This window comes from Toxorhynchites rutilus, chromosome 1, assembly GCF_029784135.1.
Source record: "Toxorhynchites rutilus septentrionalis strain SRP chromosome 1, ASM2978413v1, whole genome shotgun sequence".
NCBI classification, from domain to species: domain Eukaryota; kingdom Metazoa; phylum Arthropoda; class Insecta; order Diptera; family Culicidae; genus Toxorhynchites; species Toxorhynchites rutilus.
In genome coordinates this window covers 129,214,126-129,235,325 of record NC_073744.1, presented here as the reverse complement: position 1 = coordinate 129,235,325, position 21,200 = coordinate 129,214,126, and the positions used below count along the sequence as shown (strand labels likewise).

Below are 21,200 nucleotides of genomic sequence, written 5' to 3'. Positions count from 1 at the left end.
TGCTTGTTCACGTATCCAAGAAAGTTAAAATTCTGAAGACACGATGTAAAAAGAAACATTATGTAACTATACTCATAGGATATGAAATGAGACTTTAGAAGTTTGACTTCTGACACATGAACTCGAGATGACCGCGAATAATCGGTTTCCTATTTTATTAACCAGTTAAGAAAACATGTTAATATATGTTAGTAGAAATATAGTTAAGAGTTTGGCTCCTTTAAACTTATGCAACTGAGCCTGTAAAAATAAACGATTTTATAAAAAAAACAAGGAAACGAATTAAATAAAAAGTTGATGGGAGGATCATAGACTATAATGAAAATGTTGCTGATGTTTTCAATTGCTATTTTTCTAGTATTCTATAGTTCTAGTATTTCTAGTATTTATCCAAGTGTTTTGAAAATCGCCAAAGTTACACCAGTAAATTAATCCGGAGACGCCTGCGATCCTTCGAACTATCGACCGGTTTCAACATTATCTGTCCTCAACAAAATCTTGGAAAAACTGTTAACGGTTTGTAAACTTCTTGCGTATCAACAATGCTATGTACAAATATCAATATGGTTTCCGAGAAGGCTGTGAAACAATGGCTGCTATTACTGAACTCGTTGATGACTTGATCTGTAACATTGATCAGAAATAGATTGTAGGTGGCTTATTTATCTATCTTAAAAAAGACTTTTGACACCTTGGATCATGACATTTTGCTGAAAAACCTTGAAACATATGGTATAAGAGGAGTTGCTAATGATATGATGAAAAGCTATCTATCTGATCGAAAACAGTTCGTTATGTTTAACGGTGTTCGCAGTGACTTACGCCCAATTTGCATGGCAGTTCCTCGAGGATGCAATATAGGTCCTTTACTCTTTTTGATTATCATCAACGATTTAGGAAATTTAAGACTTCAAGGTATACCGAGACTTTTTGCAGATAATTCAGTTTCATTTTACCCTCGTCTTAATGTTGAATCCATTATAGCAAAAGAGGAATCGGATCTAGAGGCTCTCATGGAATATTTTAGCGACAATCGTCCTACCCTAAACCTTCCTAAAACAAAGTACATGGGTTTTTCATTCGCCACGGAAAAAAATCCGTCACCATTATGATCCACGGCTTACAGAGACAAGGCTAGCTACTCCGGATCAGTCATTTTTTAGTGACGTCATCTGAGTCGTTGAAGTAAACAATGTGTTCTTATTTTTTATTTTTCGTGCTTTGTAAGTTTGTGCGTTGATAATATAGTTGATTATATTTAACACCATGAATAATTTGATAAAACATTTATCCACAAAGAACATAATTCTCGGTTTTTCGGAAAGCGAATGAATCTCTTTTTTGGTCCGATAATGTCATTTTCATAATTTATACACCCGCTCACAGCGCATTGAACCATTTTCGATTTTTCATTTCAGGAACATTTACGCATAAGTCGGAAAACAAAATACAACTGGCGACTGTTTACACTGACAATTCGGATGACGTCATCATAAAAAATGTTTACTCGCTAAAGAACTAGCCTTGTCTCTGTAAGCCGTGATTATGATCCGTCTGTCAGAAACCTGTCAATTGAGAAGGTCACATCCAAGGCGTTGTACTATAGGTGGACCGCAATGTCAAAATTGCTGTTCGGCCATTGCTCGTGAAAAAACAAATTTGTTTACAAAACAAATCGTATCTTTTGGTGACAAATGCATTCGTTGGCAAAATAGCTGCTCGCGTTTCTGTAACTAGGTAATTTTCTGGATGTATATAATAACAATTTCTCATAATTGCTTCTATTTTTTCAGATATCTACAATAAGCGGTCGAATCATAACAGTGTAGAAGGATGTTTTTAGTATATCTTTCCGCTTCTAGCCGCGCAATCAATGCTATTCTTTCCAAGCAAGATGTACTTCTTTTTGGCTCCCATCGGCGGGGAAAAGAGTACTTTCAGCTTATGGCGATGGTGACAAAAAATAACGCTGATTGATTTCGCTCAGGGTGGAGGAGAATGTTGGGCATATACCGGGAAGGAAATTACCAGTTCCAGAAGATCCGGAAAAGGATGTTACATTGGTTTTGCATAAAGGCTAGAACAAAAGGAGGTTGACGATGATATTTGAAATATAAATTAGATTAAAGAGTGCATTATTTTTCACGAATATATATTTGCTTATTTTTTCCTTCAGTTATTTTCCTCAGCGAGTTGATATGAAACCATAACCACACAACCAAACAAAAAGTAAATAATTTTGAAAGCTTCTTCACGCTACTCGTCTCACGTCTTGTCATGAATGTGACAAGAACGAAACACCTATCGTTCCAGCATCTTGGTCACATCATTGACATACTCAGAGCTACACTTAGATTTTTGTTTTTCATGGCACACTCATACATACTATGTATCGAAACAAGTGTCAACTCTATGTGGCCTCATGAAAAGAGTACGATGCTTAGTGCCACAAAGAAGCGTTTCTATTTCGCATGTATTCATTCTATACTTCAATATTTAATCATTGTATACAATATTTAATCACTTCAGAATAGATGTGTGAAAGGGATCTTCAATCTTCAATTCCTATATCCGACCGTTGCCTTCTATACTAGCTTACACCACAGTTTTTTTTTTCTATTTTAGGATTGTGTGACACTCAAACAATGATGTTTGTACACATTACTCTTCACAATACAGGCAAAACTGTTTTGTGCGGTCCGTTTTTGGGTGCTTTCTCGTTTGTGCGATTTTATTATGACATCGGGTCTTGAATCACACAAACTAATCGCACAAATAATAAATTCGCACCTAAACAGTCACACAAATGAAAAATCGTACAAAAAGCAACCGCATACAAACAGGTTTGCCTGTAGTACTTTTCATCATAACATAAATTTCACGACCCGAGTGAACCTTTCGAATACGCGAAACGCGAATGAGTTAACGAGAAGTAGAGCATATAAAAACTTGAGTTTCAAGCGCATTATAAGCTACGGTCCATTTAAATTAAACTCACTTTCCGATGATTTGAAAGTAACAACCAATGACAATATCTTTAAAAGTAGTCTGAAGCATCATATAATCAGGAACTTAAATGAGTATATTATTTGAATGTGTCAACCATTTTAGACTCCTATACTTAGCTAGACTAATATAGACTAAGCTAGCTGAGGGCGTAGGCATTTCAAAAGAACGAGTGGGATACATTTTGCACGACATTTTGGACATGAAAAAGCTATCCGCGCGATGGGTGCCGCGTTTGCTAACCGTCAACCAAAAACAGCGGCGCGTTGATGATTCAACAGCCGGTTCGGCGTTGTTGAAGCGTAATCGAGTGGACTTCTTTCGACGTTTTGTGACAATGGATGAAACGTGGATCAATTACCACACTCCCGAGTCCAATAGGCAGTCTGCAGAGTGGAACTGAGGCATATTTCGAAGACATACGTTTCGTACTACAGAAAGTGAATCGAAATGTTGGAAACTCGCTATACCATGTGAATTGCCCTCGAAGGAAACTATGTTGGGGAATAAATATAGCTTCGACCAAAAAACGATTGTTTTCATTAAAAATCCCGGGATTTCTCAGCCAATGTAGTATTAGGTTGGGGAGATCCATTTTTTGCATGAAAGATACTTCGAATTGTCTGATTTGGGTCTTATATTCAGCGTTTTGTTGCATAAGTTGGTGCTATTTTAAATGTAGCTTAATAATGCCTCTCTCATAGAAGTCTTAGTCCTTATTGATGGAAAACTTTAGTAATCGATCTTCACAATCTTATTTCGATCCCAATTTCTTATCACTCAGGAAGTTTTGCAATGCGAGAAAAAGGTGGTAATCACATGGTACCAAGTCCGGACTATATGGTGGATGCACTAAAACTTTCCAATCAAGATCCCTGAATTTCTGGCGAGTCACTACAGACGTGTGTGGTTTTGCGTTGTCCTGATGGAACACAACATCTCTTCTGTTGGCCAATTCTGGCCGTTTCTGGTCAATCGTTAGCTTCAAACGGCCCAGTTGTTGCAACAGCAACACACAATAAAGTATTCCTTTCAAGTTCCGCCAGATACACATTAGAACTTTCCTGGCCGTTAGTCCTGATTTGGCCACTGTTTGTGCTGCTACACAACGCTTTGACCACGATCGTTTCCGCACGATATTGTCGTGCACAATTCTCATCTCCAGTTAATTTCTTTCCGTTTGACCAAGGCTTCGCATTATGGAAATTCGATCCTTAATTTTTTGTGTTAATTTGTGTAACACCCTCAAATTGATATTCTTTTTGAACTCAACTTTGCGCACATCAGCTGCCAGTAAGCAGGTACCGATTAATACATCTCGAATATCGCTTTAATCTTCCGGATCATGTTTTTCTCATGGCTGCTGAACATAAGCCAGAGCACGTTTCTCATGCTGAAGCAGTTCGTATAAGATTCTCTCTTGCGTTTTCAAGAGACAATACCAAAAACATCCAACAGTCTGGAAATCGTCTTATATGATTCCTATGTTCGAGAAGGGTGACAAGACTGACATCTCTAACTACCGAGAAATAACATCTTTGTCGGCGAGATCAAAATGTCTGGAATCCATTGTGAATGCTATTTTGCTTAGTTCATGCAGGAGCTTCATTAGTCCTTTCCAGCATGGGTTTTACCTAAAGTGATCAGTAGAGAGCAATCTCTGCGAATTCACAACGACTTGCATCGGCGCGATGGACGACGGAGCACAGGTGGATGCAGTATATACGGATATCAAGGCTGCTTTCGACACGGTAAAAAACGAAATCTTACTGGCTGAATTATTTCAACTTGGAGCATCGGAGAGAATGTGCAACTGGTTTCATTCGTATCTACGCAACAGACAACTTAGCGTCAAAACTGGATCCTGTGAATCTGTGCATTTCTCGCCACGTTCTGGTGTGCCACAAGGCAGTAATTTAGGTCCATTACAGTTTACGCTGTATTTTAATGATGTGGGAATTCTTCTGCGAAACAGTGGACTACTGATTTATGCTGATGATCATCATTTTTTTCTTACTGTTCAAAGTGAAGCTGACTGTAGTTATCTGCAGGAGCTTTTAGATCGTTCTGCGTATTGGTTCCCTAAAACCTTTCTCGAAATTAGTGTCGCCAAATGTTCGATTATATCATTCCGGAGGTGCAAAAGACCCATTACCTTCAATTATACTATTCGTGGAGAACAACTTGTACGCGTCGAGAAAGTTAAGGATCTTGGAGTGTTGTTGGGCTTTCGACTCTCCTTTCAACTGCAATATTCGCCGAAGGTTTTGATGATCCCTTGTGTTTGGGTGCTCTTTACTGTTCGCTAGTCCAATCGCTAGGCCAATTCTGGAGTATGCATCTGTCGTCTGGTATCCATTTGAAGCAGTGTGGATTGCAAGAATTGAGTCCGTGCAAAGGCGGTTTATGATGCGGGCGCTGACCTGCGTTGGCGTGACCCGGTGGATCTTCCACATTACGAGGACCGATGCGCGCTGTTGCATATAGAACCCCTTCAAATTCGATGTCCTGTCAATCAAGCTGTATTTGGAGCGAAGATCCTACGGGCTGAATTGAGAGTTCTGAGGGTCACACGATCCTATCAATTTTATTTGTAGACGTCTTCATGTAGCATACCGTTTGTTTGACTTTAATGTGTGAATTAGTTCATTTCGTCAACGATTATTATCCGTGTGTCCTTTTTAATTTTTAATTCAGAATAAGGTACCTTCATAAAGAGTTGATATTCAGCTCCCTTCGATTGTGTTTTGCAGTGTTGTTGATGCGAGAAATTGTGTGAAAAAGCTGTTACTTCTATTCTACCGAAAAATAGGCTCGGGAGGTTGAGTGTAAAATGAAGTGTGTAAATTGCATGATTGCATGGATTCAAATTATTTTTATATATGAGCGCTCGTAGTGTTTCATAACAGCAATGCTAATAGTGAGCGTACTCAATTGGCGATCTAACGCAAAACGTAAACGATCGGTGAAACATCTGGATTTTGTTTTTGAACTAAGAAAATGATGCTAATGTAACCTAAAACTCAAAAACAAATCACGTATATTTTACTTCCGGGCTTTCCAAGGTATTTCTCACATGCAGGAATCGTGCATTTTTCTACTTGTGTTTGATTGTGCTCTCGAATTTCCTTCTTTAATTCAACCTGTTTAATCTTTATATTCAGATCCACAATACAGCTTCAATCAGTATTCCAAAAGGTACAAAAAACCATAAATTATTTGGCTACCTAGGTGTAGATTTGTACGTTAGATCGCCAATATACGCTGAAGTTTCAGAAGCACATATGAGTGAGTGTGAGTGAAAAGATGAGAGAGGAAATATTACAGCTACTGGCAACAACTAAAGTGGTTCAAAATTCATCACAGGTGTGCTAGTTTTTAGTGTTGTCGAACACTCTGTGAATTAAATTAGGTTAAACACTTTTTTTTAACAAATTGTGAGGAAACGATCTGGAAAGTAATAATTATTTTGTTTAGTTTAGTGAAAAAGTTTCGTGTCTTTTCGGCCTTCGCGATTTGATTTGCGCTAAATAGTAAAATGTATAATCAGTCTGATCAATTTTACAGGTTTTTCTTCTCAGGATACCTGAAGGTCTTCTCAGGATACCTGAAGGCAGCACCGCATGTTGTGATGCATGAGATTTTCTGATTTTGTTCGGTCGAGTGGTCGATAGTTCGGGTTTATATTGTCATATCACTTACCTCAGTGAATCCTGATTCTTACCTTTTCCCACTAACAATTATCCCCCCTCCATGATAAACGCTAGGGAACCACGCTATAGAGGCGACCCTTCTGGCCTTCGGGCGGCGAATATCATACTAACATTCCTTCCCTTCCCCTGGTGACTGTAAGGACGTGGCCGGCGTCGTTATTGACCATTTAAAGCTCGAATCATCAAAAATTGCACAACGAGAATGATTTGCTAGTCCCAAGCGTCATTCTGTGTGTTCTTTGTGCAATTTGGTTGGTTCAGGTCAATCACGGAGAGCAACTACGAATTGTACAGTCTACCCAAGCTCAAGCTCAAGCTCAAGCTCAGAATAAGGTACCTTCATAAATACCTTGAAGTCAAATGATGAATTGATAAAGACAAAGACAAAGACAATACAGTAGTCCAATGGACGTTAACACGTTAAGCAGATCGACCCGAATTTTACTTGCTGCGCTTTTCCTTTAGCCCGCATCAAGAGCGTTTGCACAATATCAGTGTCGATCCCAGCTTCCAAAGATACTGATTGTATAAATGAAAAATAATCAGGAATTAGACTAGAAAGTAGTCACATTTTGTAAAACATCCGAAAACAAACAGCATATATTTTTATTTTCTTATTTTGTAACTGTCAGTCCCAATCAGTCAGCGCTTTCCTACCAAAAAGCTCAATGTCGGCCCCTAGTGACCGACATTGGCCCCACGGGTTAAAGTTCGTTTAGGAAGTCACTGTTCTTCAAACGCATTTTCGCATGAGCTCGATTATAAAATTCGAATTCGAGATCAATGAATCATCAAGCCAGTAATCATAATTAACGTGGATGGGGGATCAGAAGGTCATAGATATTTTCGATTTATCATTTCAATCAATTGAATATTGATGCATTATTCATTACTACATAATCTCCAGGACGCAGTGCTTTCAACCGAGTTGAACATCGGGTGGCTCCTCTTCTCGGGGAGTTAGCAAGTTCAGTATTTTCTCATGATCATGAGGGATCTCACTTGGATGAAAAACTCAAAACAGAGAATATATTGAGTCCGGAAACTCCCAAATCCTTGGAACGAAATTAGTACGTTATGTTCTTACATGTCGAAAGCTCTTCCTAAGTCACTTCTTGCATATAACGAACTTCCGAATGAAAATTTGTTTTCGACCTGGGCAGATGTCCGATTTTTTGCGTTGATATTTTCATATCTCAAAACGAGCAAAAATATTATGAATTTTTTTTCAAACGACTTTCACTTTGATTATGTTAGCGTTACGTAACTTAAAGGGGAGGATGGATTGTCTTGCTTTACTTATTGTTACATAGGGGGGAGGAGGTCCGAAAACAGTAAAAAATTTAGCTGTGCGTAATTTGTGTATCACGCCGTACGTCTAAGCTGACTTCAAACAACTACCAGAACAGCCACAGTATATCACAATGAATAAGCTCAAAATGAATGATCACTTTAAGCAGAAGAAAAAGTCAAAATGTGCCTTAAAGTAAAGAATTTGGCACGTTATATATACTTGTGGAAAGTAAACAATACCTTCGTGATTACAGGCAGCGTCTACAGCGAAATAGACTTGTACTGAATGTCTCCAAAAATGCTTGTTGCCATGAACTCTTCATAGTTCCCTGTATTCATGATGATGTGAAGTACTAAATCGATCGCTTTTTGCGGGCTTTGATAGACAACGTTGATTGTACGAAGCCCAACAACGAACACTCAAAACATTTATGACATTTATGAAGTTGTAAAAATACACTTCAAGCATATTCCATTGGAAAGACGATGAACGGGGAACGTAAGCTTCAATTACTAACTGGAATTATTTTATCCTTCAGGTAAAACGGAAAAATCAGAGGTTGACTTTCTTGTGGAACGGCTGGTGTAACGTGGAATAATGAGGATGTTTTAATCGCCTATCAGTCATCGTGTTGCGATCATTGAAGGCGATGGGAGTTAGGCATTTATCATCTGGGAAATCTGTGCTTGGCCTTAGAAACTAAATCCTAGATGGCCCACTATACAATTTTCTTCACTTATTTATAATGATATGTTTTCGATGATTTTTATTTTTCATTTTGATATTTCTTGTAAGCAAGAGATTCATAGAAAACTATTCTCTGGCATGGACTAGAAAATTTTCAAAATGTACAGATTTTAATAACAGTGCATTCCACTCCTCCAGCAAACGATTTCGATGCTACACAAACGAGAACACCACACAACCAATTATAATGCACAGACTCACTTTTATAGGACATCTCGTCTGATTGATTCACATTCACATCCAAAATTCACTTGGCTTCACTTCCGTTCACTACCAGCTGCACGGTTCACCTGAACCAACCCATGATCCCATGAACTTGCCAAAGCCATCCTTGAGAGTGCTTTGTTATTTTCGAAACAACCATAGAACAAAAAAAATCATAACAACTTTTTAAACTCAAGTCCAGCTTCAAACTGACTGACTGACTGTTTCAGCTGAAGCTATACTAAGAGCTAGGATGGCGCTTAGCGCGAACTTTCTTCCTTCTGTTGGGGTTCTCGGACCGGACCGCTCGTTCGCCACATTGAGAGCTTCTTTCCTTCAACGGTTGCAATGTCATTGCCATGTTTGGTGTTTTTCAAAGCTTTTGTATAATTAAGATAGAACAACTTAGACGGGGCAGTGTTGCGCTTCGCACATGACTGTTGCCGTTTGGCGGGTGTTTGTAGCGTGACAATGACAGGTACTCAGGTCCGAACCATAGCACAATACCTTTCCGCGGCGCACTACTTCGTTCGAACAGTGAAATCGTTGTGGCTGAACAGCAGCGGCAACAATAGCAGCAACAGCAACGACGGTTGTTGCATATTTGTTGTATCAAACTGAAAACTTTTTTTTTCAAAACAATCCGTGACTTTATGACAGTATTCGCTGAAGCTAATTTTTTCCTCCACTGCCGCGATTACCGCGTTATCTTGGCTTATTTTGTACAGTGCTGAACAACCGACCAAGCTAAGCTCGTCTAGAGACACATGTTCTCAGAAATGAGTAAAATCCGTTTGACATTGAGGTTTGTTGATCAAAATGGGCTGCATTCGGAAGGGAAAGATGATCACGTTTGACGTCGGCGAAACGGCGAGATGTGTGACACAATTCAATCTTCTCGAGTTTTGTTGTTAGGGGGTTAGGATTTCTCGATAGGCTCGATTTAACTTTTTTTTGCTCAGAAATCCGATACAGTGACCGATAAAGAAAGTTCCACTGCTCAAATTACTGGATGCTTACCTTAATACCACAATTTAATATAACATCATTGACAAATAAATATTAGGTAATTTAAAAAGTATCCGCAGTTAAATGTCATTATATGATACAATTTGATATATCTGGCGACACCAATCTAACGGAGTCAACAGAGCGCTGATGACATTTTAGGTTATATTTTTCTAAAACAAAGTTTGCTAATTCACCAATCGTGTCAAAAGTTTTATTGGTCTGAAAATGAGGGAAATTTCTGGAAAAATACTAAATGCAAAGCTTTTTCACTACGGAAAAGGAAAATTTCCAGCAGAAACTTAAATTCTGGATTGGCGCCGAATAAGATATCATAATCAGCGTTGCCACACGTGCAGATTTTTTCGTTATTTTTGGTACAGATTCTATACGGTACAGAGTACAGATTTTCGTCAAAAAGTACAGATTGGTATAGATTTTTCCTGCGTGTGAAATTTCTTAGATTTGAACAATGTAACATCAAGGTACAAGACGACTTTTATACTGCAGTATCGCAATCTAGCGATATAGATTCCGAAAAACTATGTATAAGCATCATCAAACACACGAATGACTTGCAAATGTAAATGTAGTGTTTGTAGTAAATAAATGAGTATTTTTTCATGCTAATAGATTTTTCTCTATAACGAATAGTTTTATTGGTACAGATTTTTGGAAGAAAAAGTACAGATGAGAAAGATTTTTAATCTTTGTGGTACAGATTAAAATGTGACAACAATGGTGATGATGAGTGTATGGTGAGATTCCATATGGATAACGATTGGTTCTGAGCTCTACTGTTCAAAACTGGATAGATTATACGAAATGATTTGGAAAAAAGTACCAAGATTAATCAACAGAGCTAGTGTTGACAACGTGAGGACACACATATCTTCAATGTGACACGCCAAAACTTGAGGGAGCTTGGTTGGGAAGTTTTGATTTCCGTATAGCCCGGACTTTGCACCGATTGACCATCATTTGTTTCGATCTCTGCAGAACAACTCGCTTGATGGAAAACCATTGGCCGACAAAAGAGCTGTCGAAAATCACTTGAAAAAGTTTTTCGCCGATAAATCGCAGAAATTCTACATAAATAGAATTATGAAACTTCCCGAAAATAGCGAAAGTATGTAGATAACTAGCTGACCCGGCAAACTTCGTCCCGCCCAAAATGGTTTTTATGTTATCAATACCATCAAACATTCACGTTTTCTTACATACCATCATGGGTCCAATCGCAGAACTGTTCATTAATTGGTCTTCTAATTGACCCTTCACAATTTCCTCTTAACATAAATTTCTAAGCACTTCTACCAAATCTCGTCATTATAATTAGTGATGAAACGGACAGTAGTTTGGCCGGATACCGGATATCCGGTAAGCTTCGAGGATATTCCGCTCTTTATTTGCGAATACGAAACTGGGAAAAAATACATGGGTTCATGAAACAAACAAACGATTACATTTTAGGGAGTAATAAACACATCTATATATATAAAAACGGATTTCTGCCTGTCTGTCTGTCTGTCTGTCTGATTCTTATGAACTCGGGAACTACTGAACCGATCAACATGAAAATTGGTTTGTAGGGGTTTTTGAGGCCGGGGAAGGTTTTCGTGATAGTGTGAGACCCCTCCCCCCTCTCTAAGGGGGGTCTGCCTTACAAATTAAACACAAATTTCTACATTACTCGGGAATTAATCAAGCAAATGAAACGAAATTTGGCATGTGGATGTTTTAGGGTGCAATAAATGATTCTATGGTGGTTAGACTTTCCACCCTCCTCTCTAAGGGGGGGCTGCCATGCAAATCAAACACAAATTTCTGCATTACACGAGAATTAAACATGCAAGGAAACCAAATTAAGTGTATTGAAGTTTTAGGGTGCAATAAATATTTCTATGATGGTTAGACTCTCCACCCCCCTCTCTAAGGGGAGGCTGCCATACAAATGAAACACAAATGTCTGCATTACTCGAGAATTAATCAAGCAAATGAAACCAAATTTGGCATGTGAAGGTTTTAGGGTGAATAAATGTTTCTATGGTTGTTATACTCGCCATACAAATGAAACACAAATTTCTGCATTACACGAGAATAATTCATGCAAATGGAACCAAATTAAGCATATTGAGGTTTTAGGGTGCAATAAATATTTCTATGATGGCTAGACTCTCCACCCCCTCTCTAAAGGGGCTCCCATACAAATGAAACACAAATGTCTGCATTACTTGAGAATTAATCAAGCAAATGAAACCCAATTTGGCATGTGAAGGTTTTAGGGTGCAATAAATATTTCTATGATGGTTAGACTCTCCACTCCCCTCCCCAAAGGGGGGGGGGTTAATGTGGCTAACATACAAATGAAACACAATTTTTTGCATTACTCGAGAATTAAGCAAGCAAATGAAATCAAATTAGGCATATGGAGGTTTTAGGGTGACATAAATTTTTCTATGGTGGTTAGACTCTCCATTCCCCTAAGGGGGAAATGCCATACAAATGAAAGACAAATTTCTGCATAACTCAAGAACTAATCAAGCATACTGAACCAAATTTGGCATGTGGAGGTTTTAGGGGGCAAGGAACATTTCTAAAGTGGTTCAACACTTCTCCCACCATTCTGAGGAGGGGAATGTTGGTATGATGGTATGACACCCCTCCCTCCTCTGGAATGGAGAGGGAGTCCCATAAAAATATTACACATATTTCAACCAAAAATATTCCAACCAAACATGACAATTCAAAATTTTCGGAAAACTGTGAAGGAAAAAGGAATAATTCGGAAAATTAAATTCCTATTTATTAAATTCCTATATGTGACTAGTGCTGTTAGTTCATTTGATGTTTGCGTTAGCGAAATTGATCTTCGAAACTGGAAATGGATTTTAATGTGATGAAACGCACTCCTATATCTTCTTCTATCTATACCAAAAAAAAAGGATCGCCGAATGTGTTGATAAGAGCAGAACTCGAGGAAGGAATTGTCCGATTTAGGGCTGTTTTTATTCTATCATATTTTCTGTATAAAATATTTATTCCATGTAACAGAGAAAAATGTTATTTGCAAGTGGTTGAAAAATCTTGAACGAGAATTATGTCTGAAAATAATCTGATATAATAATGATGAGTTTTGTTAGAAATACTATGAATGTTATAGTAAAAAGTAAATTCAACGGAGCCGAATAGAAGATCAATCAATGAACAGTTCTGCGATTGGACCCATGAACTAGCTCATAGTAAGAGACGTTAATGTTTGAAGGTATTGATAACAAAAAACAAATGTTGGGCGGGACGAAGTTTGCCGGGTCAGCTAGTTTTTACATAAAAATAATGAACCATGATTAAATTTTCCGTCGAGAATGAATATCTCAAGTTTTCTGCAAGATGATCACGTTCAACATTGAACCGATGTTTTTTTCTGTTAAGGATTTAATAACAGAAAATGTTATAATGATGAAATGTTTGTGAGTATATTGAAATAATATTAATACTAGTCGACAAAAAGTAAGTACTACGAACCCAAATAAGCAAAGAACATTAATCAACTATTTTTATTCAAGATTGATAATCTGAGAGAGAGGATACACATACTCAACCACAAATCAAATTAAACAAAGCGAAACTGAATTAAAGCTTACACGCGAAGCTCACGACACCTTTTAGGATTGTTTTAACGAAGTGGCAAACGAAAATGACAGTCAACGTCGCGCTCAGTAAAAAAAAATCCATTGCTAACGACTGTTATGCGAAAACATTTCGAATCGATCGCAATCACGTTCCTCACGTTTGGTGGTCATTAAACTCTAAGCAGTACCCCCAATTGACAAGGTTTACTAGAGGTTATCATTCAGCTCCTTGCTGTAGTGTTCACAATGAAAAACTGTTCTCTGAAGCTGACCTGATGCACGAAACAAAGCGTAATTGATCGGTTAGAAAAATTATAATTAAAGTCATAGTGTTACACAATTCTCGTTCAATATTTTTTCAATCACTTGTTAAAAGCTGTTTCTCCATAACATGGAATACATGTTGGGTCCAGAAAATAAAATAATAAGAACACATATCAAATAGGACGATTCCTTCCTAGAGTTTTGCGCTGACCATCACATTTGGTGATCCGTTTTTAGTGATATAGTGTAGAAGTACCTATCATCGCAATAGTACCTATTATGGTAATACGAGTGAGTTTTTTATAACTTTAGAAAACATATCTTATTTTTAGAGGCTCTAATATGATTTTTGAACATCCCAAATATTTTCGATTTTGGTGCTCGATTTCATGCGAAACATTGTTCTTTTGTTGGAAAACTTAGTTTGAAAATAGTGTGTTCCATTGATGCTTGCTTCTTAGCATTTTGCTATGGAATATGCGGTCAAAATAATGAGATTTTTATGCTGTGAAGTGACTGCAAACTCCGTGTAGACACATACATTACAACCTTCTTGATGCTGTGATTCGACCAATTTATACGATTTTGTCGAAATAAACATGTGTTTTTGTATTAACATAATTGGTACAATTTCACATCTACGTGACAATTATCGCAATATCGAAAGCTGCCATGTTCCTATTATGGTTGTACGTTGTTATGGCTATTATGGTTGTACCTCACGTTTTCACGCTGTGCAATTGCATACCATTGGGCGCTTTTAAACGCTCAGTAGTGTTGTTAAATATCACTATGTCCGACCGAAGCTGTTTGATCCACTCTGTTGGAAATTAAATCTTAGGTGATTGTATTAAGGTGAAGGTGGAAGCTAGCCATTGTAGTAGTATAGGTAAACCCACGTGTAAAAATGGGGCAATAGTGTTTGTGAGAGAAGAGCAAAGCACACATAAATAAATCAATTCACTTATCAGACTGTGTGGCGCTTCATTGACACGAGTTTTTGAATACATTTAAAAAAAATAACAATTCAATACTAAAGTAAAATGTATGAACGATATGTTCCGATGAACAATAGCAAATATAAATATATATATATAGAAGGTGCATTTGCATATGATGTAAAATTCTGATTATACGCGAGCGTAACATGAGTAAATTTATAACACATGCGAATTGGGGCTCTTTTGGTATTAACAAGTTCTTCCGCATAGTAACTCGATGTTGATAATTCCTTAATATTTTCCTTTGTTGATCGTATTGTTTTCACATATTCACGTTGGACAGCCTTAACCATTCTCTTCGTTGGCCGAGGCATTTTGATTGAATGAAATACTTTTCCGTTTACTGTTTTTGAAAGCATAGGCAGCCGTGGCAGTGTTCGAGCTCTGCAATACAATTTTCTTACCCAATGTTGAAGTTGCTAAAACGTACATTATAGACCCATTAAACATGAAAATAAAAATTGTATTGATATCAACACAATTTTATTCTATTGATTTTCATGACATGAAACGCTATGATTCAGGAATAACATTTTATTGAGTGATTTTTATAGCTGTTTCGATGATGTTGTCTGGCATCAGTGTCGAAAAAATAACGATGCTTTCACCAATACAAACAAAACCATTGCCGAAGATTGAAAAATGAAAATTTAACTTTCAGAGTACTAGCCCGAGTTTTCCGACGTTTTTCACTATACAGTGCGACAGCAGATGAAAATTTAATATCTTGTGAGTAATCGATTAGAGTTTGGTCGATATTACTTGATGGGAAGTGTGCGAAAACGATCATTTTCTTCACACTGTTTCGCAAAATTATTGATTCTAGGTCGAGGAGTGAGGGAAATAGATGAAAGAAATGAGCGCCATTGTGGCAGCCATTTGTGGCTAGCTTCCACCTTCACCTTAATATCCTTTGTTCATTTCCTGAAGAGAAGCGAAAACTGCATCACAACCCTCACGCCTTCGTGATTCTCCTGTCAGCTAGTAGAGAGACCCATATTTTTGTTTGTATTGGTGGAAGCATAGTTATTCTTTGGACACTGATACCAGACAACATCAGATACACCAGAAATTTCTCTTACCCTAAAACCCTCAAATGCCAAAAAATACTTAGTTGAGATTTCTGGGTCGAATACAACGCCTTGAATGTATTCTGGAGTGCCAAGTTCAAGAATGCGCGTGATCAAAGTGCAAGGAGTGCCAAACCACCATAGAACCCACCATTTATTGACCCCTAAAACCTCCACATGCCAAAATTTGGCTCCATTTGATTGTGAAATTGAATAAACACAAGGTTTCCACTGGATGTTTTGCATTGATTGCGATAACAGGTATGGTATATAATTTTTTTTATTTATATTTTCATTTTTTTTCTAACGATAATTTTGTTGTATATTACTTAATAGCCATTTTTAGGCCTAAGAGTATTGTTATCTAATCGATACAAATTTTTATCTATTACACAGTAGCCATTTAGGAGTGAGAGTATTCCTATTCTATCGATACAAACGTCGCCTTTTTTCGGCGTGGGAATATTCCTATTGTTCGAATTTCCACAGTTGGACCATACACATTGAAACTGTTGATATAAGTCTTCCATTGTTGTGTTATTAATAGTACAAATTACCGATGTAGCAGACCGTAATGTGAGCGGTAAGGGACTGGGATTACCGTCACATGATAATTGTTGCGTGGACGTAGTAGCTAGAATAACACACAAAGATGGTCAGTTCAGGGTCCTGAGTTTTGAGCTCATGATCGTTCGCTTAATAGCGGACACGCTTTGATATATAATTTGGGGAATTTATTTCTCTGTAATTTAATCAATGTTTTGGCATGTGAAAATAATGTCTGTTTTTATATCATCTCAAATAATATTCGAATGCCCCTCACAGCAAATCTACATATTGAATATGACGCCAATTATTTACGAATCTGGTGGACTGAAACTGCAGCTACCAGTTGCTCTTGAATCGTCACATACAGACAAGTGGCTCCCTCCCCTATTACCAATCCCTTCTGAACCAGGCTATTCCTCCCCCCGCAGACCTTCCCTGCTTCAAGATAATTTCCCAACAAATCCCCCATCTTCCCCCAATTGTTAGAGCGAATCCATCTAGTGAACAAATCCACCATATCTTCCTGGAGCGAGCAGAAACACCTCGTGTTGAACGGAGAAATCCGGGAATAAATTGGAATAGAGTTTGAAAGAATATTCTAACGAAACAACTCTCGTCGAGCCAGCGGAGCAGTTTGTATTTGTTCGTAAATGAGAAGACAGAACATGGACAATTGATGAAAAGGACTCAAAGAGCGGATGATGAACACTGTCTGCACTGTAATGCTGCGATTGAAACGCTGCAACACCAATTTAGTGACTGTTCCCGGGTAGCGCCCGTTTGGGCTTACGTACAACCAGGGTTGCCAATAATACTTTTCAAAAAACTGGAAGATTGCTCTTAAAAAAACTGGAAGTAAACTGGATCATGTAAAACCGTTTTTAAAAAAAATCAGCTTTAAAATGTTTTTTTTTTTACCTATTCTAATGATAGTGAAATAGAATTTTCTTCGTGTAACATTTATACGTAGTTCATAAAATAGCGATATAAACAAATAAATTATTATACCATACGAGCAGATCAAAATGACGTTTTCCACTACTCGAATATTACTATGAAACAATATATGAGAACCTTTTTTTTCTAAAGCCTCTAGGAAATACGGTTTTATTTGGATAAAACTTGCAAAATCTAGTATTTATTGCTTCATGTTCATCATGTCCCTCATGTCATGTCAGATTAAATACCAGATTAAATGAGGTCTCTAACTTCAATCCTTTGTTCTTTTTTTTTTCTAACTGACGTCTCCGTGAACTGATTTATGTAGTGATCTATGTATTGAAATTCTGGAATTATTTTTCATCTGGTCCCACAATATTATTCCAATACTAGAAGAAGGAGCACTTTCAACACCAAAGCAATTCACCAAATTTGTACTTTGATATTGAAATTATAAAATAAAGGGTGTGTCACATCAAATTGCATCACGGAGAAAACACTGTAAAAATTAAATTTTTAGGAATTACATCTTCAGCTTTCGCTTATAATCAGATAAGAGTGTATAGATCACGTTGGCCATGCTTCACTGTCAATTTTTCGTAAATTTGGAAAACTGTCGTCGAACGAAAAAGGGCGTCGTGAATTAATCCTGCGCACTCATTTCGAGAATCCAGAGTTGTCACATCGGGACATCGGTAAGATGCTGGGAATCGTCCAATCCACGGTCAGCAGAGTACTAAAACGATACTTCGAGAACCTAACCATCGACCGGAAGGTGAAGAACGGCAAAAATGGATGCTCCGTCAGTGAAATAGATCACAAGCACGTAGTTAAGCAGTTTAGACGTGATCCGAGAAGTTCGGTCCGGGATGTCGCCAATAAGCTGAATTTGTCAAGTTCATTCGTCCAGCGGACCAAGCAGCGGGAGGACCTGCGTACATACAAGGTTCAGAAGGCTCCTAACCGCGACGAAATGCAAAACATGGTGGGGAAGACGCGAGCCCGGAAGCTGTACACCGAAATGCTAACGAAGCCGCATTGCCTGGTAATGGACGACGAAACCTACGTCGAAGCGGACTTTCGTCAGCTGCCGGGCGTGTTGTTCTTCTCCGCAGAGGACAAATTCAGCGTTCCGGAGGAGATTCGCAAGCAGAAACTATCCAAGTTTGCCAAAAAGTACATGGTGTGGCAAGCGATCTACTCTTGCGGAAAGCGGAGCGCCCCCTTCGTGATGACCGGCACGGTAAACGGGCAGGTTTACCTTAAGGAGTGCCTACAGAAGCGCTTACTACCACTATTGAAGCTATTGAAGCCATCTTCTGGCCGGATCTCGCTTCGTGCCACTATTCAAAGGACGTGTTGGAGTGGTACGAAGCCAACGGGGTCACCTTCGTGCCAAAGGAAATGAACCCGCCCAACGCGTCGGAGCTTCGCCCAATAGAGAAATATTGGGCGATTATGAAGCAGGCCCTCCGGAAGAACCCAAAAGTTGTCAAATCGGAGGCGGACTTCAAGAGAAAATGGATTTCTGTTAAAAAAAACTACAACCTGACGTTGTACAGAACCTTATGGACGAGGTGAAGAGGAAGGTGCGAGCATACGGGCTTGGGCTCGAAGTATGAATAAAAAGAAAATGCCAAAAGTTGTTTAATAGTTTTTATTTTACTGTCTAAAATTTTCAAAAGGATCGGTCTACTGGGCGAATTTCTACAGCGTTTTTTCCGTGATGCAATTTGATGTGACACACCCTTTATTTGTATTGAAAATCTATTTCTCTCCAATTTTAGTATTATTCTTTGATGTTTTACTTCTTATATCAGGCTTGTCCAAACCAAATTTTAGTATCAAGATCAAAATGAGGTATCCTTAAGTATTTCCTCTAACTCGAGAATGTACTTTTGGACGTCAAAAATCAAAATTGTTTGAATGATATAAAGAGTGAGTGAGGGATAATATTGATACATTGGGGATTTTTCTATAAAATGGGTAAAACTGAAGTATACGTATTAAGAAAAACTGAATAAAACTGGATGATATTTCAAAAAAACTGGAAGATTTTAGGATTTAACTGTTCGGCTGGATCGAGAGAAAAAAAACTGGAAGAACCCAGTTTTAACTGGAACATTGGCAACGCTGTGTACAACAGAGAATAACAGGAATACTCATGGGATGGCAACGTCTCTCTTTCGAGGAACTAATGCGACCAGCACGACTAAACATAGCAACTACCAAACGAAGTCAAATATTGAAAATTTTAATTCTGTGTATCAACTATGTTAATGAAATTAACTGAAGAATTGATGTTGGCGCACTTGCATTCTACTTAAGAGACGGAAATTATTTTTTTTGATGTAAATACTCTTTTATATTTTTGAAATAAACGATATATTTTACTTAAAAACAAAAATAAATAAATTACTACAGCCCAGTTAACGTTCGTCCAGTTAAAAAGTAGTCCAGTTAAGGCAGATCCATTTTCCCAACGATTACTGTAATATTTTTTTTAAAGAAAAGGTTCCTAAGTCTGGTTAATCATCATTTGAACCACAGATAAAATTGTTTATATGAATCGGAGAGGTTTTGGGCAGAATCAAACAATTTTTATGCTAATTCTGCGTGGAAGTATTCATGATATATTATCATTTGATGATGCTATCTTCATGGTGTAGAACTATGCTCCGGATCTACGAGTTCATGCGAAACCATCCAATCTGTAACAATCGTGTGTAAATGAACGGAGCGAATTGCGCACACCAAAACGGGAAGAGCCATGACGAAGAGCTTATTACAATTCAGTCCACATCCATCCCGTGTGGAGTCAGCTTTCGCCCGACCGTTTTGTGTTGTTGTTGTTGTTGGTTCAGAGAACCAATAAAGACGTCACTCTGGTCAGTTTGTGAAAACTGATACACACTCTCCCTCCGAGTTCGTCTTAGCGTGTTTACACAACTGTCAAATTATGTACGCCCAAGGGCGCGGATAATGGCCCCATCATTATTCTGCGGTCGTTTTTATGATTTAAGCAAAAATAATCGTCCGCTTTGTGCCAGCTTTTATTGCATTTTATTTTCGGATTTTTCTTGTCATTTAAAACCGATCAGATTCGTTTGACTTTTTCGCGATCCATTCGTAACGGAGTGGGATGAGGGGCGTTCGGAGAAAGGACAAATGATAATAAAAATCAATGCTCAAAGGCCCAGAATGCACACATGCATGTTATTCGCTGGTTCATAGAAAGCAAACAAAAATGGCACAAAAAAGTTGTTAAAAGTTTTTAAGAGAATTGCGGCGGCCTTAGGGGGGCTTCTCGGAAGAAAACCCAGGAATTAACATTTTACTGTCCAAGACTAATCATATTTTTACGAGCGACACTTGCGCGACGTCGTCATTCAACCAGCCAGCCGCACTATGTAGGAGTTTGACATTTTAAAGCACACGGTCATATATACATTGGGGAACCTCATCTATTGGGTAGTAGTGAGTAGCCGGTGGATGAGGGTCTCCTCTCGTTCATTACCCATGTCGATAGTCGATGATTTGTGATGAGTGATGCTTTTAGGGCCGTATGAGACAAATTACCAGAAGCGTCATCAGTGTCACTCAGCCCCACAAAGTCGTAAATGCCCTTCCGCGGAAAGTGAAAGCAAAACTCTGTATGCTGTATGTCGGCTGGCGTGAGCAACTTTGTAGCTGTCCTAGATTGCGAATAAGTCGTACTTTGAACGCGTGAGAGTGATACAATTGAGCGACTTTCTACTGAAAAAAAATTAGAA

General features: G+C 38.1%; 1 protein-coding gene across 5 annotated transcripts in view; it reads right to left on the bottom strand.

Moving 5' to 3' along the window:
- LOC129773449 (protein single-minded) overlaps positions 1–21,200 on the bottom strand; it is a 93,375-nt gene that overhangs the window by 42,097 nt on the left and 30,078 nt on the right. Inside the window, exon 1 of one of the 5 annotated variants that reach the window (XM_055777075.1) lies at positions 8,962–9,300. The exons of the other annotated variants lie outside the window; for them this stretch is intronic. Coding sequence (XP_055633050.1) covers positions 8,962–8,974 — 13 coding nt within the window. The 5' untranslated portion in view covers positions 8,975–9,300. Of the gene's footprint in view, positions 1–8,961; positions 9,301–21,200 lie in introns of those variants that run through there. 5 annotated transcript variants of the gene reach the window in all.